This window comes from Drosophila serrata, unplaced genomic scaffold (assembly GCF_035046125.1).
Source record: "Drosophila serrata isolate PLE 108 unplaced genomic scaffold, ASM3504612v1 contig_240, whole genome shotgun sequence".
NCBI classification, from domain to species: domain Eukaryota; kingdom Metazoa; phylum Arthropoda; class Insecta; order Diptera; family Drosophilidae; genus Drosophila; species Drosophila serrata.
The window spans coordinates 4,744,769-4,770,439 of NW_028257138.1; the positions used below are offsets into that span (position 1 = coordinate 4,744,769).

The 25,671-nt window shown below is 45.1% G+C and overlaps 2 protein-coding genes across 3 annotated transcripts in view; one reads left to right on the forward strand and one right to left on the reverse strand.

Annotated features, from left to right (window-relative positions):
• Pka-C1 (Protein kinase, cAMP-dependent, catalytic subunit 1) overlaps window positions 1-25,671 on the reverse strand; it is a 134,180-nt gene that overhangs the window by 54,930 nt on the left and 53,579 nt on the right. The gene's annotated exons all lie outside the window — the stretch shown is intronic.
• On the forward strand, window positions 1,115-25,380 carry Apoltp (Apolipoprotein lipid transfer particle). The gene is made up of 20 exons (XM_020944848.2): window positions 1,115-1,332; window positions 10,208-10,377; window positions 10,433-11,178; window positions 11,235-11,394; window positions 11,453-11,696; window positions 11,757-14,301; window positions 15,177-15,523; window positions 15,580-15,790; window positions 15,851-16,209; window positions 16,272-18,231; window positions 18,296-18,454; window positions 18,515-20,061; window positions 20,127-20,751; window positions 20,813-23,081; window positions 23,145-23,314; window positions 23,374-23,460; window positions 23,527-24,086; window positions 24,148-24,348; window positions 24,419-25,109; window positions 25,177-25,380. The coding sequence occupies exons 2-20, from the start codon at window positions 10,287-10,289 to the stop codon at window positions 25,225-25,227; spliced, it is 13,023 nt and encodes a 4,340-aa protein (XP_020800507.2). The 5' UTR covers window positions 1,115-1,332; window positions 10,208-10,286; the 3' UTR covers window positions 25,228-25,380.

A 25,671-nucleotide genomic window follows, 5' to 3' on the forward strand; every position in this document is an offset into this window, starting at 1 on the left:
GACTGCCCTTCCTTGCAAATCCTTTGAAATATGGCATGGTCATGGACATATCCATGTGTGTGGGAGACAACGTGTCAGCGGGAGGTCCTTTTTGGGCTCCGATAACACGAGATGACAGCCATTAGGAAACGGACTGCAGCGGTGACTTTGATTGTGCTGGCATGCGTGTGATATACGCGCGACGATTTCATTCATGCCTCTGCTCTTGGGTTCCAGCTCCCCAGCTCCCGGCGACAGATTCAGATTCAGATTCAGATTCATATACAGATCCCGGCATTCATTCACTACGCATTTGGAAAATCGAGAAGATGTTCAGCGCAAAAAGACACAGCGAGCCTCTAACGTTATCTGCTAAAAGGCCTGACAACGGACACTGACAAAAAATGGGGGGAGTTCTTTTTATAATATTTTATTAAAGCAGGTTTTACTAGAGATGGATTTTGAGAGGATTTACATCAAACATATTGCTCATTTTTATTTGAAAATATTGAAAAATATCGTCTGTATATCGAAATTATTGGAACATTTAATTTAGTTTAATTTTTTTTTTTTTTAATATCTTCAAAATCTTTAAAACATTATGTTTAGGACCCCTTTATATTTTATTTTTATTGAAAATTGGAATATTGGAAAATTATCTTCTGTATATTTATATGTTGGTATTATTGGAAAATGTTATTTAGTTTAATTTTTTTTATTAATATTTTTAACATCTTTGAAGCATCATTTTAAGGACCTCTTTCAAGAAATGCTTGAAGATTAATCTTTTCTTTGACATATTAACTATAAGCCTCAACTTTTGATACACTATGAAATTATGGAATATTTCTGTTATTTAGTTTAATTTTTTTTAAATTAATATCTTTAACATCTTTGAAGCATCATTTTAAGGAACTCTTTACATTAACTTTCAAAATATGCTTTAAGATTAATCTATTATTTGACATATTTCTGGCATCCTCTACTCTACTCTATTGAATCATTTTCTAATAGATTAAACTACCCTTTTTTTCTTAGTGCATTCACAGACTACGTACGTATCTCTGTGTGTGTGCTCTGTCGATAGTCGGGGCAGCACGAGAGCCTGCGAACGACCGAGCGGAAAACGAGCGGCGGAATGGCAGCATCAGGCATCAAGAACAGAAGCAGCAGCAGAAGCAGCGCCAGAATCCAACGGCACATTCGTGTTTGCCGTTTCGTGGGCAACGGACGCATCCTCAGAGCTCAAACCGAGTAAAGAGCACGGCAGAACGGAAGCGGAAACGAAAGCGAGGGAGAGAGAGAGAAAGTTCAAGCCTGTTGAGGTTTTTTGGCGGCGCGTTCGAACCGGAAGTAAGGATAAATTCACTGTTTTTCTGACATGGTCGCCACTTTGGCCGCCGCTGTTCCGACGTTGCGCCGTCGCATTTAATTCCATGGTTAATCCGTGTTTGTGTGTGTGTTATGGGTGCCTAACGTTCCGGAAGTGAGCCTGCCACTCATTAATGGCCGCCGGCTTTTTGTGAAACCGGAAAGAGTGCTAATTACGCTGCAAACCAACTAATTGATGTAAAAAGTTTCCGAAATTAACCTCAAACCGAGAGCCACATGTCGGATTCAAAGCCGTTGAAATCGTTCGTTCGCCTACGTGTTAAATATAAGTGGATTTGAATTGGGAATCAGTCTGGAACGCCGATAAGATCGGGTCAAGAGTTCAATAGTCGTAGCCATTCAACCGATGTCCCGGGCTTTATAAATAAAGTGTGTGAAGTGATAAGCTACGGGAGAGAGAGCCGAGAAGAATCTCTCGAATCTTCCTTAATCGGGGTTGTGAAATGCTCTTTAAAAAAATGTTAAAATAATGCTGACAAAACAACAAAATTATTCAAAGAAAACGTGCCAATTTGAAACTGATTAGATGATCTAAAAAAACAAATTATTTCTGATTTTAATGACGTGTGTTTTTGTGTGGTTTAAATAATATGCAAATGATTAATTATTGTATAAAAAAAACATTGGGATAGTGTATGAAGTTACATTAACTCATTTATGGCAAAGCAACTTTGCTTAGAGATAATGGTATGAAAAAAAAAATAAGAAAATATTCTGCGAAAAATAGATCAACAAAGCCATATGAAACGTGCAAGTGTTTAAAGCTGATAATTAATAATTGATAACAGATTCCAGAATGGAAACAGACAACAATATTCCTCAATGTGGATCCGCTTCCGCAGCTAAGTGAAATATATGAGATTAGCTTTTAATGCTGTTTTTCTTAAATACACGTTTTTACCAATAGTTTTGTTTTCTGAAATTTAAGTCATAGTTGATTGTAATAATATTCTACAAATGAACAGTTTAGATATCAAAAGCTTGAAAAAATTGTGTGCGTAATTTGTAGTTTTGTTTCCTTTTGTAGATAATTAATTTAAGATCTGAAATATCAATAGAGAAAAATCAAGAGAAGCTAGAATTTCTCATAAAATACTTGTATTTCTATGAACCCAAGCTTATTAAATGTATAATGTCCTCAAACCTTAGCTCAACCATTGAGAATTCGCATTTATTTAAGTCTCCGTCAAGTGCAGAAAGGGGAACTCAAAAGGTATCCGCTTTCTCTGTTGAGAACTCCAAAGCCCTTGGCGCATTTATTGTTTTCCACGCCACATGGCGTATGCTTGCTGTTTTCCTGTTGAAATCCACACACACTCACACACACACACACACACACATCCACTCAAGGCATTCGCAGGTGACAGATTCACGCACAATGCAGGTGAAAGGATTAGGGCTCCTCCTGTGACACACTGCTCCCATTGTCAGTGTGCCTGTCATGCAGCTGCTTGGGAAGTGCATTAACGGAGACAAACCCACACTGTCCACGGGAGGAGCGGCTTTTCTTTAATTTCCTCAAGCGATCTGTCCACTTGTTGTTCTTTGGCCACCACTTAGCCCCGAGTCAGTCCAAAAATGTCGCCCCCCCAGAACAGAACAGTTGACATCAATCTGCCCCAAAGGTGAACTCTTGCATATGTCTTATGTCTTGGGCTCCAGACATGATAAGCCAACGGGATTAGGGAGAAAAATCTGTGCCGAAAGCAAGGGAAATAAACCACTTTGAGGGAGAGACCCCAGAGAGGAAAACTAGCTGCGTATATATATATGTATATGGTTGCAAATACTTATTTAAGGCTTCATTATGACCCAACATAAACCCCATCTGCGCTTATGACTAGACACCACGAAAATGCTTGGGAGCAACACGTGCATTCCGCTTTCAATTAGAGTCCCCCTCTAAGGAGGGAAACCCTTAAAAGGAAGCTTAGGCAGATGGCTCTCGGGGGGAACTATGGTCATATTTTTTTTAATTACAAAGCCATAAAAATTAAACGAACCAAAAGTGAGGCAACGACGACTGCGACTGGGAACTAAGTAGCCTAACGACAGCAGCCACAACAGCAAGAGCCACACAGGAGCAGGAGCCATAGGAGCAGGAGCCAAGGCAGGATAAAAATGAGGCAGGAAGTGAGTGGAGAAATGGCAACGATTTAAGCCACATTAAACCAACAGGCAGACAAACTGGCGGCGAGGAGGTGGCTGCTCGCCAGGATGAAGCACGAGCACTATTTACAGCCAACTGCTCGGCAACACCTTCCAGCCGTGGGGAATCGGGGTATGAGGAATGCCTGCACTTGACTGCAAGTCACCCAAAATGGCAGGGGAATATTTTTTTTTTTGTTCAACGTTTAAACCAAATTTGCATAATAGTTCTTTCTTCTCTTTACCGTCGCAACTGGCATCAAAATCTAAGTGAGCATTGCCAAATTATGCAAATGTTTGCCAACTGAAAGTGAGCGAGCAAGCGAGACTCGAGCTTTAACACCAGCAGCCGCCGTACCACGGTGCGTATGCGTATTGATTTAACCAGTTTTCCAGGCAGTAAATGGATAAAAATTGCTAGGGAATGGTAAAGGGAAATTAGGTGAGGTGAAGAACCAAAAACACTGAGGTCTTATTATACTTTATTTTAGATTTTGTTTAAAAATACTTCGGGCAGGTTCTTAAAAAAAAAAAACAATTTTAAACAAGAAAATTCACTTACTTCGGAAAGCTGCAGTTTACAAAACCCTGCAACTGAATTAAAGGTTTCAAACGGAAATCAATCATACCTAAGCTAAAAATAATCGCATTCCTTGAATCGATATCAAACGATATTTTTATATTACAATTTTTCGGAAAATCAAAGTTTAAAAAAGTCATAACTTAACCAAAAATCCATCAATTTCAATTTAATTTAATAAATCTGCATACCCAGTTTAAGATCTTAAAAAATTCAATTTTTTTTTGTCACTTGAACAATTGTCAATTTGTCAATTTGAAGAAATTAAAAATTGTCCGGACATGGCAAGATCGATTCAGCTTTTAATGCTGATCAATAATATATATGATTTATAGGGTCGTAAATGACTCGTTCACTAAATATAAATAATAAACACCTAAAATATTTCCTTTAAAGGAACTATAAATCAATATTTTTATACGATAATTTTTTGTGAAAAATCAGTTTTAAAAATACCATAACTTAGCCAAAAATTCACTTATTTTATTTCTGATTTCAATTCTGTGCTAGTTTTTTAAAAGCCAACAAAGCTGCGTACTAAGTTTAAAAATTTTAAAAATTCAATTTTTTTTTTTTGTAAAATTTTGACAATTTGAACGATGTAACCCCTTATAATCTTTTCAAATTTTTGAAAAAAAAAAATTCTGGCCAGACATAGCTAGATTGATTCGGCATTCAATGCTGATCAATAATATATATGATTTATAGGGTTGGAAATGATTTCTTCACTACGTTTTAAGCTTCTGAAATAACTTACAATAGCCTTCAAGGGTATGCATATAAAATCAGTTTGGAATATGAGTTTTCCTAGACGTTTCCCTAGCTTTTTTTTAACAGAAGTATTTTTGTAATTTAAACATATTTTAAATAAAGGAAATTTAATAGAATTGAATAAGGAATAATGAATTGTCAGGTCTTTTAAAGTGAAAGAAATTTACCAGAGAGCTTTAGTTGTTCCTTTGTTCACCTCACCTTTTCCTAGTAAATCATTTTGTAACGTAAAAAAATTGGCAGAAACACACAGTAAAAATCGTTTTGTTTCCCTCTCCTCTCCCTCGCCTCTTCACTTCTTTTTTTACCCACCTGCCTTTGCTGGTACTCACAGTTTGCAGGTGGAAATCACGCCTCTGGCAATTTTAATCTCGTTTATTAGCCATTTTTCAAATGATACACATAATTTTCAATTTTCCAATTTCTCAGGCAGCACACGAACAATTTCCACCCGATTTCCCTTTGCTCCTTTTCACTCCTTTTCGCACCTTTTACCCCTCACATCCTGTGGGCCCCCACTGTCTTTATCGAACATGAAAAAATGCATTGCATATTGCATGCACGTCGAAAAGTGGAGGAGCAACGACGACGACGAGCGGAGCAATGGACAAACATGGCGCCCATTTGGAGGCCATTAGGGCCAGTTCAGTCGGCGTAACTGGGGAGCAGCCGGAAAAAACAAAATGGATTCACATGGCCACCAACAATAACAAGGAGCCTACGACGTAGAGCCAAGCTTGATGGCGCTCCAAACGGGAGCCAGGTGCCGAAAATAAAAAATAACAAGAAGCGAGGAGATAGTTGGGGGTTATGACTATTAGATACCCGGTATTTATAAAGGAATATTTAAGGATTCTAATGAAATATCCTACAGTTGTCTCTGAATTCCTACAATTTGCAAAAAAAGGTTAATTAATCTCTCTTTTAATTAATAGAACCTCTTTTCCTAGCCTCTCTAGTTTAATTAAATACCAGATATACAAGCTGAAAACCCCTCTCCACTCTTCCCCTCTGATATAAACTCCAGAGAATTCAATGTTTTGTCCAGCTTTTACAAGGGTTTTACCTGCAACGAGCATTCCAGGGAATACAATAAATTTCTTATACCGAATTCAACGGGTATAAATATGCCTGTTGAAAAACTAATAGAAGTCAGAGGGGCTTATTGCCCTTTGATCCCCCAACCCCAACCCTGTGCGTTTTTTTTTTCGGCGGGAACAAACTGTTCTGCCTTTATGCAATGACTGCGCTCTTCCGTTGTCATCGTTTCCGGTTCCTTTTGTTGCTGCTGCTGCTGCTGCTTCCGGAGCTGCTGTTGCATGCGCTACGCACTTGAAATTCTCGAATAAACGCATGCGAATATAAGAGTTTGTAATGGAGGAGAGCTGCGCCTTCCTTTTGGATTTATTTTTTTTCAGAGCTGGCCCCAATTTAGTGAGGAACTCCTCAAAGTTGATGTTTCCTTCGCTGCATGCGCAACTTTCTTTGGCTCCGTACTTTGTTATTAGATTTGCATGCCAGCAGCGACGACGACGATGAGGATGAGAATTTCCGCCTGGCAATTCATGCGGAACATATGGATGGCAGTGCGTGTATGTCCTGGCCCTTGTTCCCTTCGCTTCTCCATCCAGGAAGGTGCTCCATTTTCCTGCCCTCCTCCGGAAAGTTGTTGCAACAAACGTAATTGCATTTACTTCGGAATTTATGTTAGTGCAAATTTCTTTGCTTTTTATTCCCTTCCGTTGAACCAGGGACAGACAGCGGGTTTAGAGCAAAGGCAAGGGGTCAGAGGTTACTCTGAGTATCATATGCCAAATCAATGAACCATTCGTTTATTCATATTCCAGGGGATCGTATATATTCTATATTACCTTTAACTTACAAAATAAATAGTAAGTACTTCATGAAATACAGAAAAAGTATTTACAATAAAGTTACTTGATTTATGCCATTCAATATTGGGAAGTTATTTATGAGAAGTTTATTAAATTTCCTGATAAATTGTAAAAGAAATTTCTGAAATGTTTTATTTTTGTACTTTTCGGATACTTTTTGAGACAGTGATGCCTCGAAAAAGAAAACAATGTTCTTGTTTAATGTTCAATACTTTATGGCTTCTTTCTTATTTCAAATACATTGCTGAGCACAAATTTCAAAACCTTAATTTGTATAAAATAATTTTCCTTAATTCTAGTTAAAATTTCCCTATCAGAAAATCATTTCCACTCGCTTGTTAACATTTTAAAATATATTTTAAGTCCCTGTTTGCTAACCAAAGAGCATTCACATCACTTTGCTCTCCAGAAATCGACTTTTCAGATGTTCTTACACTCGCTAACAATCTGCTAAAGTTACCCCTGCGCCCTGCTCCCTGCTCTTTTCTCTGTTCAACTGCAACTTCACCTTCACTTGAAAATTGCATTTTTACCAAAATGTTTGCCTGGGAAATGTTCTATGAGAGGTGCCCAGGGATACTATGTGTGCTTGTGTGAGGTGCGAGGCTGTGAGACTTTGAGTTCGTGAGGGGGAAATATGAAAACAAATGGCTCCTGAGTTCCTTCGGCTTTGGCCAAGTAATCGTAAGTTTTGTTTGCTCGGGGAGTGCAAGTTAAGGGGGGGAAAATGAGGGGGAAACTCGAATTTATGTGCACTCTGGGCTGTTATGCTGCCGGTTTTTTTTTTCGGCATTTGATTCTTGGGGTCTGAGGGTCACGGGGTCTCGGGGTCTAACTGGATATGGATAGCACCGCTCACAGGCTTAGCCCGAAAGTGCAGCAAAAATCGTCAAAGAGCGTTCCGCACAAATCCCATTTCCATTATTATTATTCCAGCAAATCACAGCCAAATTATATATATATTTCTGCATACCCGATATTACTATTCCTATTCGGAATCCAAACCCACGTCCTCGGTGGCCTTTTCAAGCACTCGCGGAAGTTAAGCCGCTTATCGTTTATCAGCTTTGTCTGCTCTTTGGAAAAGAAGGGGAAAAGTGGTGAAGGGAAATCGGTGAAAAAACACGAATAAAAATATTATTTAATTTGTTTTTAAGGACAATCAGATAAGAATAATCCCCATATCAGAAGGAAGAACTAGCAAAGTCTGTTGAATGTATTATTAAAAGGTTTAATATATTACTCATATAAAAAAGCCTTAAAATTTTAATTATGATGCTGTTTCAATAAAAATACAAAGATTATTGTAATCTTTGATCAAAAATTCTTTAATTTTAGTAATTAATATATATCTTAGAATTTGTTATTGCTCCTTAAAATCACTTTGTTTTTTTTTCTGTGCATCCGTGAAGCAGCAAGCTGACCTAAAGGGCATGGGACAGAGATTGAGGGTCTTGGGGTCGCCGCTGACAAGGAGATAATATTTGTGGAGTGGCAGGGATGGGCAGGAGCAGCAGCTCCCAGCTTAGTGTGAGCCGCATACAAGTTGGCATTGTTCCTGGTTCCTTTTATTCCGAGGGGCGCTAATCGCAATGCACCGAGCGTGGAAAACTGAAAATTGATAAGCTGCATTGATGCCAAAACCAATTTTGCCCTAACAGCAGGAACTAATATTTCAAATATATATGGAAAAGGAAACCCCTTAAATTTCAAAATATTACATATTAAAACCCCAGACTCTAACAATATAATTTCTTCTCCATTTACTATCTGAACTCCATTAATTGCAACGAAATCCACATCAGCAGGAGAAATCTGCTCATCTTTTTTACCAAATGAAACGCTGACAGTTGAAAAGTAATAAAAACTTAAAAAAACGAAAGAGAGAGAACTAAAAGCTCCGATAAAACATATAGGAAACTGCAATTTGGCCCGATTGGCGTCAGCAGCGTGATTTGCAATCATTATTTACCCGAGAAGCCGGGAGCCAGGAGCCAAGAGCCAGGAGCCACCAGCAAACGCAATTCAATCTGTGACAGCCGCACACAAGGATTCCGACAGCAGATCGAGAGGGGGAAGCAGGGGGAAGTCCTCGATGGAACGAATTGATGTACAACGCCATTGCTAGCCAAATCCGGGAGCGGGAGCAGGAGCAGGAGCAGGAGAGGAGCATAAGTTGGAGCAGGAGTCGAAGTGCAAAAAAGTGTTAAGTGCTCTCACTGTTTCTTGCAGCAATCATTGTCAGCAAGCACCCCCAACCGCAATCAGACCACAGGAACAGGAACAGGAACAGAAAGAGAAACAGGAGCAGGAGCAGGAGCAGGAGCAGGAGCAGGAGTTGGGACAGGAGTTGGGACAGTAGATGGGGCAGAAGCTGGTACAGCAACTGGAACAGGATGCACTGCAGAGATTATAGTTTTGGGGATTTGGGGTATTCTGGTTAAAGCTGATCTTTTTAAAAGAAAAATTCAATGGCAAAGATATATGAGATATATGAGCTTAAGGATCTTCTTAAGAATTTAAAAAGTATTACAAATACTGCCTAAAAGTATCCGAGATATAAAAGATACAACACATAACTCACAAATAAATGTAAAAACAATCTCTAGACATTCAAGGATTTCCCCCACATAGTATAATCAAAAGTAAAAAAAAAGAAAACCTGAAACACAACAATTCTTAAGAAAACCCCAAGTTTTTCTCTGCCAACTCTGGTTGCAGGATTTATATGCAGTTTCAAAGTTCAATACAGCAAAGTGCAAGAAGCAAAACAAAAAGAGTTTATACTTGTTTTTTGCTTGGTTTTTGTGTTCATTTTTTTGTGTGGAGTGTGGAGTGTGTGTGCTCTAAAATCAAATGCAAATGCAAACAACAGTTGGCATCAATGGGAGCTGCACCCACACCATCCGCCTTCACTTTATTGCTGGAATTAATGACGGCGGACCGGGAGAGAGACTGAGACTCCTCCTTGGGTCTCGGTTTTGTGTGTTTTATGTGGAATCAAGTGGAAATTCAATTGATTTGCTTTGGCTTTGCATTCGGTTTCGCCGATGCCAGGGATGGGGGATGAGATGGGTGGGGATATATGTGTTATAATAATGGACGGATGACTCTGTACTGTGGTGGCTTCAAAGGAAATCCCAATAGCGTTGTTCTTGGCCAGAAAACGCACTTGAGCGAGAAATCATTTTGCAAATATTACGGCTCCCTTTGCCATCCGCTTTCCCGGGAGTTTCTGCTGGTGTCAGCCTGTCAAATCCGAGAGCGTTCTTAAGTTAACTCGGTTACCCGCTCGCTTTGTCCAATCAATTGCGAAATGTATTTAATTAAAGGCCGGAATGCCATCCCAGGGGCAGCCGGCTGTAAGTGATGTTCCATAATGAAGTCGTTGTTGAACTGGATTATCTCTTCGCCTTGCTGTACGGTGTGCTCTTCCTTCCAGGTTTCACCCCCCCACACTCACACACATGTAATCCTGTTCCCTATTCCGGCTGAAGAAACGTTGATCGTCTCCCCCTCAGATGAAGGAGCCCAGGATGGGCACTCTGAAGCCACTGACAGCCCTTTGGCTGCTCCTGCTCGTGGCACACATATCCCAGGCAGCGAGAGAGAGTAGGTTACAGATTCAAGTATCCTTTTAAAAAGCTATACTAATCCTCATTTCTAGATCCCCTTAAGGATCCGCGCATTTGCGGACGCCCACAGTGCCAAATCGAGAATGCCAAGTTCAGTTATGGCGAATTCCAGTACAAATACGATTACACGGTGGCCGTGCGAACCGAGTTCGCCGGTTCAGGTGACAATAGTTCAGATCTCTTGCTAAAGGCCAGTCTGGAGATATTCTTCCCGAAACCCTGCGAGGGTTACTTGCGGATCACCGATGCCAAGCTCTATGACACAATGGACGATGCCGTTTTGTCTGGAAACGAAAGTGACGCCGTCACCGAGGAGCCGAGGGATGTGTACGATTACTACGATAACGCTGGCAGCGAAGAGGCTGAGAATGAGAGCTTCAAGGACCTGCACCCCAAGAGCATTAGCCTGCAGCAGGACCTCGGCAAGAACCTGCTGCGGTTCTCCTATCACGATGGTCTAATCAGTGAAGTGTGTCCGCAAGAACAGGAGACACCCTGGGTGCTTAACATCAAGAAGGGCATTCTGTCGGCCTTCCAGAACACCATGATGCGTTTCGACGTGGACTCAAACACCACAGAGACGGATGTTTCTGGCCAGTGTGATGTGCAGTACTTCCTAGAGGACACGGACAGTGTGTATGTTAAGATTAGGAAGACGAAGGACATTGCATCCTGCCGACAGCGCTATGCCACGCACTCGGTGTTACAGACAACGCCGTATACCTTCCGCGATGACAAGACCATCTGGCCCATTCTCAAGTCTGAGAGTTATTGCAATGTGGGTATTATTTTAAGGATAATACATAACAAATAATAATTAAATACACCTTCCAGTTAACCATTGACAACAACGTCTATCGCGATATTAGCTGTGAGGAGACCCACCTGCTGGTGCCCTTCTCCAATGCCAGCTCTGGCGCCTTGACCACCAGTCGCAGTCACCTCATCCTAAAGGGCGAGGATCCCTACAGTGTTAGCGAGTTCCTGGAACAGAGTAAGTAAACTCATAGCAAACATAAAACCAAATTAATCCGATAACTAATCCTTGACAGATCCCGAGCTGGTGGAGCGTCGGGCCACCTTGATCTTTGATCACACTCCCGCGGTGAAGCCCACTCATGATGAGATCAAGGCTGCCCGGGAGCTGTTGGTGCAGATGTGTGCCGTCGGATTTCCCAACATCCAGCGCGAGTTTATCGATGTCTTCACTAGCTTCCTGCAGACTTCCAAAAGCCTGGACTACAAAACCCTATCCGTGCTGCTCCAGCGATCGGCCAGTACCTGTGATCAGGGAAAGTGAGTGATAAAATCTCACAAATCCTTTGCTGTTTCACTATTTATTCTAAATTCCCTTAGAAACCATGTCCTGGAATCCCTGCCCTACATTGGCAGCACTGCCTCGTACCAGGTAATGCGGGATCAGATCATTAGTGGGAAGCTACCCAAGGAGAAGGCCCACAGCTGGATGACCTCGCTCTCTTTCATCACACGCCCGGACGAACAGACCCTGGAGACCTTCTACACAATCCTCGAATACGCCAAGAACAAATTGGATCCGGAATATACCCTCGGAGCCACCGCTGTGGTCCACAGCTTCTGTAAGCACCACGAGAACTGTGAGGAGAACATGCGTGTCCAGCAGGTCATAAACTTGCTGGAGACCGAGTTCCTCAGCCTTTACAATCTGTTCAAGGGCGATCGCCGTAACCGTGAGCGAATGGTTGTCCTGCTCAAGGGTTTGGGCAATGTGGGTGTAATCTCCTCGGCCTTTGCCGAGCAATTGCAGTGGATAATCCGGGATGCAGAGGCCTCAGTGGATCTCCGTTTGCAGGCCATTCTTGCCTTCCGACGGGTGGACTGCCTCCGGCATCGCACCTTCTTCCTAGACAGCTATGCGAACTATACTTTAAACTCGGAGCTGCGCATCTACAGCTACCTGCAGGCCATGCGGTGTCCCGATTACATTTCCGTGGGTGCCATCAAGGCGGTGCTGGAACACGAGCAGATCAACCAGGTGGGCTCCTTCGTGTGGTCACACCTCACCAATCTGGCCAAGTCGAACTCACCGGTTCGGATCGAGGCCCAGGGCCTGCTTCTCAATGACGAACTCTCGGATCGCTTCAAGTTGGACATCCGCAAGTTCTCGAGAAACTACGAGCACAGTTTGTTCTTCGACGAATACAACTTTGGCACCACCACGGATGCGAATGTCATCTTTGGCACGGACTCCTATCTGCCGCGGATCGCAAGTCTCAACTTTACCGCCGATCTCTTTGGACAGTCGGTGAACTTCTTCGAGTTTACGGCCCGTGCCGAGGGATTGGAGGAAATGGCGGCCGCGGCCTTTGGTCCAAAGGGTCCTCTGAGTGGCGAACTGCTGCGCAAGAAGCTATCGTTCCTGAACCGCTGGCTGGGTAATGAAAGTGCCGAGGAGGATGACACCATCGAGAATCTCTTGGGTCTGGACAACCTTCGGTTGAAGAGGAAAGCAACACAGCCTGCGGGTGGTGCAGATGATACCGATGAGGATGAGGATTATGACTACGAGGAGTCCCTGAGTGGATCCAGGCGGCACAAGCGGGATGCCGGCTCGGCACGGAAGCAGGAAATCGATCGCAGTGTGGATAGTCTTGGTTATAAGCTGAAGTATGACTACAAGAATCCGCGGGCGCAGTTCGGTCTCCGGATCTTTGGCAACGATCTGCAGTACTATAATGTGGAGAACATGGTGGAAGTGATGGCTCTGGCCGCCCAGTTCAATCCCTTCCAGCAGGCCCAGAAAGTGCTCTCCGGCAAGGAGTTTAGCTACACAAAGTCGCGGGTCTTTTTGGATGCTTCCTACACAGTTCCCCTGGCCGTGGGTCTTCCGCTGGCCATTCATGCATTCGGAGCTTCGTCGGTGGATTTGCGCATCAGCGGCAACTTGGAGGAGATGGATCCACCCACTGATTGGCACTTTAATGTCCAAGGTCAGTTCAAGCCCTCCGTTTCCGTAGACGTAATCACCACCATGCAAACGGACATGTTCTGGGAGCAGTCGGGCATCAAGGTGAAGAGCAACCTGTACTCCAACTCGGAGGTGGAGGCCAACCTGAAGGTGCGTGGTCGCAACCTGGTCTCCTTCTCCTTCAATCTGCCCCAGGATCAGAATGAAATCTTCAGTGTGCGATCCGAGCTGCTGGTGCACAAGCGGGAAGAGGAGGTGCCCCAGGCGGGCATTGTCAATCGCAGTGCCAACTCCACTTGCACGTGGCCCGTGCTGGATCAGGCCATTGGCCTGCAGATGTGCTCCCACTACAGCGTCCCGGATCTGAGCAATGCCACGGAGATTTATCCCAGCCTCCTGCTTGCCGGTCCCCTCAACTTTAGCCTGATCCTCAAGAAGTCGGATCTAAGTGCCAAGAAGTACAAGTTCGAGTACAAATGGGATCAGCAGGATCTGGACAATAACTTTTCGTTGGTGTTCACCACACCGGGTTCCAAGGTGCCGCGCGTCCTGGTCGCCAATGTGACCAAGGTGCCAGAGGCCTTCAACGCCTCCGTGGCCTTTGTGAGGGGCCCGAATCGTGTTTCTGCCGGATGCAGCTATGATGGCAATCCCGATTTCCGGCGACTGGATGTCTACCTGGATACGAATGGCAATCGATCACTGGATTTGGGCATGGAGCTGCGAAGAACGCAGGATTTCACTGCCTGGATATACAATCCTCGCATGCTGCTGGCCATCAATGGGGTGAACATCACCGGACTGGCCGGCACTGTCAAGGTCAACGAGAAGAATGGCATCAAGCAGCACGACGTGGATTTGTCCTTCGAAACCAAGAAGCTGCAGGCTGTCATCAAGGGCAACATTGTCCAGAGCGAAGTGACGACCTCAACCAACATGACCATTAAGTATAGGGTGAGTAATATTCATGAGCTTCCTTAAATTACAGGGTATACTTATTTTAGTCAGAAGCTTAAAACGTAGTGAAGGAGTCATTTCCCACCCTATAAATCATATATATTCTTAATCAGCATTAACAGCTGAATCGATCTAGCTATGTCCGGCACAAATTTATTTTTTTCAAAGTTTTGAAAAATTTTTAAGGTGTTAAAAGGGTCAAAGTTTGACTAAAAAATTTAATTTTTTTAATGTTAAAACTTAGTATGCAGATTTGTTAGCATTTTAAAAACTAGCACAAAAATGAAATCCGAAATGAAATGAGTGAATTTTTAGCTTAGTTATGATATTTCAAAAACTGTGATTTTTTACAAAAAATTAACATATGAAAATATTGGTTGGTACTTTCTATAAGGGACATATTTTAGGTTTTTTTGGTTATAATTGCTGAATTAGTCATTTCCGACCCAATAAATCATATATATTCTTGATCAGCATCAACAACTGAATCGATCTAGCTATGTCCGGACAATTTTTAATTTTTTCAAAATTTTGAACATTTTATAAGGGTTTAAATTGTCAAAAATTTAAGGACAAATTTTAATTTTTTTAGATCTTAAACTGCAGTATGCAGATTTATTATCCTTGTAAAAACTAACATAGGACAACTTTCCGAATTGAAATTAATGTTTTTTTGGCTTAGATATGAGATTTTTAAACTTTTAATTTCCGAAAAAATTTGTCATATTAAATCGGAAAATGAGAATATTTAATTCATTTTAGTGATCGATTTCCTATTCAATCCTATAATATAATTGCGAACTGCAAGGGTATAAATACTTTGGAATCCCGAAATTATTTTTCTTTCCTATTCTAATTTATTTTCCTTACAGTTCCAAGCCAACAAAATTGAGGAAATTAACTTTGCCGGCAAGCTGGTGGACAGTGGAGACAAGGCCAAGACGGAGTACCGTGGCAACATGAAGCTCCAGACGACGGCCTATCCCAAGCTTAACTTTGCCTCGGAGGCCACCTGGCTGAGTCTGCAGGGACACACAGAGGGAGTGATCACTTATAACAATGCTCCTCCCGACTACGTGGATCCCAATTTCACGAGCCTGTTGCGTTTGATTTTTGCCCGCTCCCACTCGGAGGACTCCATCTGGGAGGGTTCACGCACCAGGGCGAGTCTAGAACTGAAGCTGCCCAGGTCTAAGATCGACTACCGCATCATGGTCAAGTGAGTTTAGACATTTTTTGTCTGTAAAAATAAATCCTTAACTCATATTTTTTAAGGCATGAGGAGCGCATCAAGAACGGAACCGAGCATAATGTGATAGTGGGTCTAAAGTATGCTCCGGAGAAGGAGGTCACGGGCCTCTTTTCGGTGCATCTGCCACGCAGAAACCTCTTTGCCATTGATGCCTACATGAATGTAACAGTGCCGGAGTTTAATTCGTGCACAGCCCGGTTGAAAGTGAACGAGAAAGCCACCAAGGATTACATTGTGAGTGTCCACTTATTATTTAAAATAAGAAAGTTATTTACTGACTCATAATCTATTCAGATCTTCATTAATGGCTCTTGGTTCACTGGGCATTCGATTGCCATTAAAGCCAACTACAAGGATCGCAGTTCTCGCGTTCAGGCTCTGCATCACCTCAAGATGATTGTGGAGAGTCCTTCGTTTGAGCTCACCTCCTTGAATATCGTTTATCGTCGCAACCAGCTACTGATCTTTTACGATCTACAGGCCAAGTATGGCAAGGATCCCTATGGTTTAACAATACACCACACCGCCAATGCACACAATCGCAACTCCAATGCGGAAGTGCGACTGAAGATCAAGGAACGCGACTACTGGATCAATGCCAAGCTACTGTCCGAGCAGCTCAAGCTCCTCAATCTGGAACTGCACATAGACAAGTAAGTCCAGATCATATTTTAAAACGGGATCATAAGACTTAATCCTTCTTAAAAATCCACAGAATACGTGATGTTCACATCAAGGTCGGCCTCCTGAATGTGGAGAAGCGCAAGGAGCTCTCCCTCGAGCTGAAGTGGGACGCCAACCGGGATCCCAGTCAAAGATTGGGTCTGCTGGCAGAGTACAATAATCCAGGAACCAAACACTACGATGCCAACGTGATGGTCACTTACCCGGAACGCACCATTAACTTTGGCTTCAATGCTTTCACCGGAGGACCCAAGTACTTTGGCAAGGCTCATGCCTCCTGGAGCATCACTGAGGTGATTGAATTTGAGTATGATGCTGGCATTCTGCCTGATCAAACGCTCCACAATTGGGTGCGCGCCGAGCTAAGGACACCCTTTGAGGGCTGGCGCACTAACAGCCTTGAGGCTGGCGTTTACAACATGGACAACTTGATCCTTGTCAATTCCACTCTCTTCTGGGCGGATGACCAGAAGCTGCAGGTGGGCTACAAGAGCGACTACGACATCAACAATCAGTTGGTGAGCTTCGATGTGCGATTCGGCATCAATAGCACCATCAAGGACATACCCACGATCAATGTGAAGGTTGTGCACTGGCAGGATGCCAAGAAGGTGGACACGGAGCTGTACCTGGGCTACAGTGGCAACGATACCTTTAATACATACGGCATGGATTCAAGTTGGGAAATCAATCGGAATCAGCACTACCACAACGTCTCCGGCTTGGTGCATCTGGTCAGTCCGTTCAAGGGCTATGAGAAGGGTGGCCTGGTGGCACAATTTTCGCTGAGCGACCAGAGAGCCGTAAGTGGAGCTGCTTCTCTCAACTTTGATGTCCGGGAGTTTACCCTAACCATGGATGGTTACGTCAAGAAATTTACAGACAACATGCTGACCATAAATATTACCACCCCTCTGGAGAAATTCCCCACCATCAACGGTCGCTTTGGTCTGAACGAGAAGAAGCGTCACGCCGTGGCGGAGGTGAGAGCTCCTACTGCTGCATTGGGAGTGGAGGCCCTGGCAGACATCAAGAATCTCCTGAACTTTGATGTCAAACTGAGTCTGGCCACGCCCATCGAGAGCTTCCAGCAGGCGGCCATCTTTGCCCAGTTCAATCCTGAACGGGCGGATATGCGTGGATTGTGGAACAATGCCACTCTGGGATTCACGGGTGTGTGGCACATGCAGAATCTCACGGACTTTGAGTACTCCTACATGGTATTCACTCCATTGGCTGGCTTCGAGAAGAATGGCTTTGTTGCCCAACTCCTGAAACGGGATGAGTTTGTATTCAAGCTGCATGGCAAGTTCTCGAACTACAAGCTCGGCGTGAAGATCAATGGGAAACCCAAGTCGGAGTTAATTAACCAACTGGGCAACAGTAAGATAGAGTTGGAGATGCTCTACGATGCGGACTTTAAGCCCCTGAACGCCGAGATGGACTACAAGCCGGATCCGGATGAGGAGTACTTCTCATACTTCACTGACTTCCAACTGGACACTCTAGTTTGGCCCACCATCGTGGGCACGGTGGACATTCAGGAGATCATTGATTTCTACCTGGTTGTGGGTCATGTTCAGCTACCGCAGGGAAAGCTGGAGTTCAAGGATCGTCTCCATTATCCTGACTACCTTAATGTACACAATCTGTTGACCGTATCTACTCCGTTTGCTGTGGCCCAGGAGGTCAAGTCAATTGTGGAATATCACATCGATTTGCATTTCAATTCCTTCTATGAGCGGGTTAAGTTTACGCTGAACGATGACAAGGACCTGCCCCGAGAACTGGGCTTCGAGCTGAACTACACCAAACTGCAGGACAATGTAAAGCCCAAGGCGCATGATGTCCAGCTCAAGCTCATCACACCCTACGAGTTGCTCCAGGAGATTGATATACATGGACGACTGGAACTGGATGATAATGCCTATAAGGGCAACATCACCTCCACCACGGCGCATACACATCTTTCACTGGCCGCCTCTGTGGAGGTTAGTATTAAAAGCAAAGAAACTATAAGCTCTTTAAAACGTTGCTTAATTTTTAATATTTTAGAACGAAGACAACTTCCTGGAGACCTCAGTGGGTATTCTTTTGGAAACGGATGTCATTCCGCACTATGCCTGCCAGGTCTACTTCAAGAAGGACTTCTCAGCCGTGGACAATGCCATCGATATTCGCTTCGAGGTCACTGATAATGGCACTGTTAATCAGGTGAGTTTTTCAAGTAATAAAAGCTAAGCCAAAGCATACTCAATCCTTTCCCCCTATCAGCTTCACATAGCAACGGATTGGCACACGGATCCCGCGTATATCGTTAATGCCAATGGCAGAATAAGTACCACCATGTTGCCCCTGCAAGTGGCATCCACTTCTGTTGTGGCCATTCGCGGTCAGAGCCCACAGCTTAGCTTTGATCTGAACTTCCTTAGCCAGGATGGCAAGAGCATTGCCTATGGCACAAGGGCCAACAAGAAGCAAGATGTCTTCAATATTGAGGTGTGGACGCCACTAAAGAACTTCCGGAACATCTCCATGCATGGCACTATCGCTAAGAATCCTCGCGATGCTGAACGATATGATGTCTCAGGATATCTTTACAGGAATATGGCCACTTATGGCATCACAGGAGCAATTCGAATGTCTGACACCCTACCCATCGATGCCACTCTGAGAGTGCAGCCCAAGGCCGGAGGAAGGGATGGAGTAATTGAGTTAAATATCCATGAGGCGGGACCAAAAAAAATCCGTTTCTCATTCAGTGCCATCGAGGATGGCAAAATGTGCCAAATTTCCGGCGGATACAGTATCAATGATCCCAAAGGAGCCATGGATTTCTCCGTGTTGGTGGAGAGTACAGAGCCGGAGATAGCCCGCATCAATTTTAACGGAAACCTAAAGCCCACCCCCAAGGGATCATTGATGGGTGACATTAACTTGGAGACGCCGTGGAAGGAGCTGGGCATCGATTCGGTGAACCTCCACTCGGATGTGGGAGTCACCAGCACTGGTGGCAACATAATTGGCGAATACAAGATCGGCAAGTTCATAGGACGCGGCAGTTGTCTGTGGTCCTGGATCCTGGGCGAAAACGTGCAACTGATCCTGGAGAGCTACCTGGAGCGGCCCAGTGCCCAACCCAGAATCGTCCACGCCAGTGCCAAGTACTTAAATCCGAATCAGACCTTCCAGCAACTGCAGACTGGCGGCCGCCTGAGTGTCGACTCCAAGTGGAACCTCGATGTGAACGGCAGTTTGCACTTCAAGTCGGTGGATGACTTTGAATTTAAGGTGCTCACCGAACTGCCTCTTCCAGTTGGGGATCGTCACGAGCTACGTGCCCGCTACGATGGCAATGTGATTAGCAAGCAATTCGTGGAGCCCAAGTTCTTCCTTGAGGCCAGCTATGAAGCTCTGGAGGCACAGAAAAGGATTCTGTCCCGAGTGTCCTTCAGCAATAAGACCAGCGACCTGCACGGATTGGCCCACTTTGAGTGGGGCCAGCTACAAGCTCTATCCATCGTGGAGGGAGATTTCGAGTTCCTCCAGAAGGAGGGGGACCGTCGCGAGTTTTCCGCCAAGATGATCACACCCAAGTTCAAGGACGAGCACACCTTTGCTCTGGCCGGACACTACAACAAGCAGGATGCGGACTACTACAATGTGGTCTGCGCTTTGGACTATCCTGAGAGTCGTCGCATCACCGACCTGGACGTGTCCTTTAGCTCGCTGAGCAACATGCATGGCAATTTCAACAGCACCATGCCATCATTCCTTAATGTCAGCTGGTTTAAGACCGATTTTGAGTTCACTACCAAGAGGTAAGAGTCTATGCTTTGGATAAAAATCACATCTTTAAATATTTTATGCTTAATCTCTCTTGCAGTGGAAAGAGCTACCGCTACTGCCGCTGCGCCTGGCCGCAGGACTCGGCATACTTTAAACTGAAGAGCACCTATGACAGCGACGATGCCAATGGCAACCACAATCTCAATGGTAACGTGGAGGTAGAAGTTCCTCTGGCCACTCGCCATCGGGCGGATATCAAGTATGGCCTGCAGAAGAGACGCAACCAGGACTTGGGCAACATTCTGGTCGTCTACAACGATAAGCAGGCGCTAGATGGCAAGTATAAGCGTCTTGAGCAGCAGAAGCATCCCATTTACAAGGAGACCACGGACATTACACTGGAGAATGATATGAAGCCCCTGGGCATACACTATGTCAACACGAGGGACTCCAGTGATCCGGCTGGCACTCAGGATATCAAGCACTTTGAGGTCTTTGAACTGCGAAATACCCAAAACTTTAATTTGACTGGAGAATTGCATACGCGGACAACGCTTCAGGCCCAGGACTTTAAGGTGGTGGCCATTCATCCCAACCGAGCTGTGGTGCTGAGCACCAAGTACGAAGATGTCAGCCCTGAGGTGGTGAGGCAGCACACCAAGCTGGAATTATCCGAGACGGCATGGATAGGCTATAACCTGGAACTGGGCAACTTTAGCAAGGTATATATATTAACCTAAACTATAATCCCATAATCTAAGCTAAGACACATCTTTCGTTAAGGTTGGCAACGAATCTCAGAGCTTTGCCCTGGAGATCTTCTACCCCAAGCGTAATCTCTCGTCCTCGGGCCGGTACTCCTTGACGGACAAGCACTTCAATTCGGACCTCTCCTTCCACTGGGCGGGTGGTGATTACGATCGTCAACCCAAAACGATTCACAGCAACCTGCAGTGGACGGCAGAGCCACTGCGTCGAGGAGATCGCGAGCATCGCACATTTGAATTAACAGTGGCACATCCTCTCCTGGAGAAGGACATCAATTGCAAGGCAACATACTACCGGGGATTGCAGGATCTTCTAAGGACACACCTCACCATCGATTATTCAGACAGTCCCGAACAACTCATCGAACTGGGCGCCCAGCTGACGGATCACTTTAGTGAACTGGGCCACACAAACTACACCTTCGAGCTGTATGGCAAGCACATGGCCTCCGAGCTGGATGTTCAGCTGAATGGAACATTGGCGGCCAGGAACTCATACTACAAGACAGAGTCCACGGCCCATTACAAGCGGGAAATGTTCCCGGCAAGATACGGCAAGTTCTTGGCCCTGCTGGATGTGACCAAGCGGGAACTGGAGTACGAACGTCAGTCCCCATTCCATACGGTGCGTGTGCATCTGTTGCCAACCCTTCAGTATCCGATTTATGGGCTGAATGCCACTCTGTGGGACACACCGGATACGAACCACTCGGGTTATGTGTATGTGGACTTGGCAGAGCGATATGCCCGCATGGACTTTAACTTGTCCGAAGATGCCACCCAGAATCTCCAGATGGTGGGCTACATTCCAGACTCACGCAGTGCCTACCTGGATATCTGGCGTAACTACGAGGAGATCCGCGTGATCGATGTGAGCTCATACCTAAAGATGAATCATTCGCGACTGATCACTGGACGCTTCCATTGGCGCCCGGCCATTCGACAGGATCTACGCGAGAAGGTTCAATCCGTGGGCAAATCCGTCTACAGCTCCTTCTCCGAGGGCATAGACTTCTGGATCAAGTCCATATACACGGAAACCACCGAGTCAATGGGCGTCGTCTGGAACAATGCCAAAGAGTACAACAAAGATTTCATCGAGGACATTGGACAACTGAGCATTCTGGAGGAGGATCTGAACGACCTGCGTCTGTTCGTGAATCAGTCGTACGAGGCTAATGATTTCTACATCAAGAACGTGGTGAACTTCACGCTGACCATCCTGGACGAGCTGGCCATCAGGGATCATATCGAGTCCCTGCCCAAGATCTTCTCGGAACTGTGGCAGGCGATGGGTGATTCTGGCAAGGCTTTGCGCAACAGCATCGTCTGGCTAATAGAAACCATCAAATCAACTTATAACAATCTGTTGGATGCTGTGAGTCGATTCTTCCACGGCGAAAGCCTGTCGTATATATCGGGTTTGCTGGAGAAGGGTATTGGAAAATACGACAGCTTTGTCAAGGAGCTGCACATCAAGTTCATCAAGTACATTGAGAATCTCTGGCACAAGACCTGGACACTGGCGGAGAATCACTGGAAGAGCGTCTTAAAGAAGTTCGAGCCGCATCTGTTCAAGATGATCAGCTTTATTGAGACGACCGCATGGAATCTCAGCAAGGAGGTGTTCGACTTTATCTACAAACGCACCAACGAGCTGGCCGAATCTCCCTACTTTAATACAGTGTCCAGTTTCACTGCGGATGCAGAGCGTCTTTATAGGGACGTCAAGGCTAATGATGCCATCACCAACATCAAAAAGTACTCGACGCTGGCATGGAATTTCGTCAAGGAGAAGTACTTTAAGCTGGTGCCTTTCGGTGCCGAGTTGAATGAGGTGCTCACCGAAATCTGGCAGGAACTGAAAGAGCTCGAGAAGATCGACCAGGTACAGATTATGGTACAAAAGTACAACGAGATAGTAGCCAAGGTAGAGTGGGTGGCGGATGAACTGCAACTGGAGTATCGTCTGCATCAGGTGTACGGAATGGTGAGCAATAAGTTCCGAAATTATGCCATGAATGCCCTGGAGACGGCCGACATGTACAGGGAGGCCAAAACCAAGTTCATCTTTGATCCTGAGGTTGGCATCATCGATCTGGAACAGAAGCTACCAATGTCATGGCACGCCTTCAATGAGACCCCGAAATTTGAGGAGATACCCGAGTACCAGGTGCTGGCCAAAGCGCAGAGTTTCTTCAGTGAAACCAATTCCTCGATTGTCATGAAGTTGTACAATATGCGGGCCCATCTGGATCCCAAGACTTGGCTCCCACCCTACTATTGTGAGTTTTTATTATGTCTAGGATTAGTTTAATTATTTTAATTTGAATTCTTTTACTTAATAGCTCGAGCCTTGCTCATTGACTCGCGGCACTATATGACCTTTGACCAGCGCTATGTGGGTTTGAACCTTAACTTTGAGGAGTTTGGCAATGGAAGACCGAATGCCCAGTGCAGATATCTTCTGGCCCATGACTTCTTCAAGCGCAACTTTACCCTGCTGCTGGAACCTGCTGTGAGTATTTACACTCATTTTGAAGAATTAGTATCTTAAAGATATACAATATTTTTCAGACCAAATCCCTGACTGGTCAAGGACTCACCCGCAAGCTAAGCTTCATAGCCAATAATCAACTGATTGAGATCGATCTGGGCACAGATGTAGGTTCTTTTAAATAATACTAATCCTATATATGTTCACCTCCTGATTCTCTATTTTATAACCAGCACATCAGCATCAATGGCGATCCGCAACCCATTCTCCCCCTGAAGCTAGATGCTGTGAGCATCCATCGTGATCTGGACGTGCTCTCGATTATCTCGGATACCGAATTCAGCCTGCACTGCAACGTTCAGTTCGATCTCTGCTGGTTCGAGGTCAGCGGCTGGTACTTTGCCAGGACGGCGGGATTACTGGGCACCTTGAACAACGAACCCTCCGACGAGTACACCATGTCCAATAGTTTGATTGCCAACGACACTCAGGAGTTTACAGACTCATGGAGCCTGAGGCACTGCCGACAGACGGAGTTGGCCAAGACGCAGGAGATTAGTAAGGAGGTCAGCGAGACATGCACTAGTTTCTTCCGGACAGGAATGCTTGCCAGTTGCAGCGCCGTCCTGGATCCCACACCCTTCTACGAGATGTGTCTGGATCTGGGAATGAAATCGCCACCAATACGCAAGGGACATCCGGCAGTCAAGGGAGCATGCTCAGCGGCCTTGGCCTATATCGAGGCCTGTACAGTTCTAAAGGTGCCTATGCGAGTGCCATCGCAGTGTGTGTTGTAAGTTTTCGACTTGTTAAGATATCAGCAGAATCTATAATCCATTTATCAATATTCCTAGCTGCCAACTCTCGAATGGTTCTTATGTTCCCGAGGGCACTTTCATGGAACTGAGCGGCGGAGAGATACCACACAGCAGCGATGTGGTCTTCCTGGTGGAGGCCAAGGACTGTAATGCCAATCTCAAGACATCCAAGAGCATAATGACCGTGGTGGCAAGCATTGAAGAGCAGCTGCAGGCCGCCAAGCTGACCAACAATCGGTAAGGGTTTTCTTTACAACTCTTAATTCTTCTGATTTCAAATACAATACTTTTAATCCCTTTCCCCTAGATATGCTGTAATGGCCTTTGGCGGAGTAGCTCCCTATGACAAGGCTAGGAGCGTTATATACGAGCACAATGTGTTCACCTCCAAGCCGGAACAGCTGGCGGAATACTTTGGACACATCAACACCGGAAATGGCACCAGCAACGACATCCTGATGGCCATTTCCACGGCAGCGAAGCTCAACTTCCGTCCCGGTGTGTCCAAGACCTTTATCCTGCTCTCCTGTAGTAGGTGTGCGGCTAAGGACATGCGCTTCGATTACACCTCCATTCAGCAATACATGCTGGAGGAGGGCATCACCCTGCATGTTCTGGCAGACACGGAGTTTGACTTTGAGAGCAGCAAGAAGCTGCGCCACTTCTTTGGCCTGGACCGCAAGCTCATCTTCTCGAAACGATTCCCCGAGGGCGACCTGGAGACCCGGAATTCCACCTTTATACCCAAGAGTACTCTGGGTATCTGCACGGCTTTGGCTTTGGAGACGAACGGTTCTGTGTTCAGTGCCCGGAAGCTGCAGCCGGAGCGCAAGTATCCCATCAAGCGGTTTGCCACAATCTTTGCCAAACGCATTGCCTCCAGTGCCAATCCCATTCAGAGCCAAACCTGCGAGTGCTCCGCTCATAATACGGGTGTGGCCTATATGGCCTGTTCGCCGCAATCTCTGCCGGAGGAGAAGTACGATCTGGATGATTATGTGAGTCACTAGCTTGAGATACTCGACTCTGAGATACTAAGATACTTTTTCTCATCTTTTCGTATAGGACTCCTTTAGCAACTGGGACTGGAGCGATGAGCCTGAGGGCGAGGCCTAAGCTACGCTCTAGATTTTAGTACTCCGCGATTAGTTAGCTAGTTCAGTTATGTCCACGCCGAATGTAAAGTTTTTTTATAAAGCATAACCACGACAAGACATATTTTGTAAAAAAGAGAAGAAATAAATCAATAAATCACCATTGTAAAGTCAATGCATTTAGCCTTAAGCTCTGTGTGAGATTGCCAATCCAAGAGGTGACCCCAAGCTAACGAGGCAGAGACACGCCCGACCAGTTTTCGGCTTCCTGTTCAATCTCGGCCGCTTGATTAAAAGTTGCCTGACTGCCTAAGGTTGCAAGTTACTAGTTAGTACTGACCAGTGACTATCACTTTCCCAGCTGCAGCAACGGCCATGGCCATGGTTGACGGAAGCAGCTGGAGCTGCAGCTGAAGTTGGAGCTACATTTGGAGAACTCAAGTACGTGCAACAACCTTAACCCTAA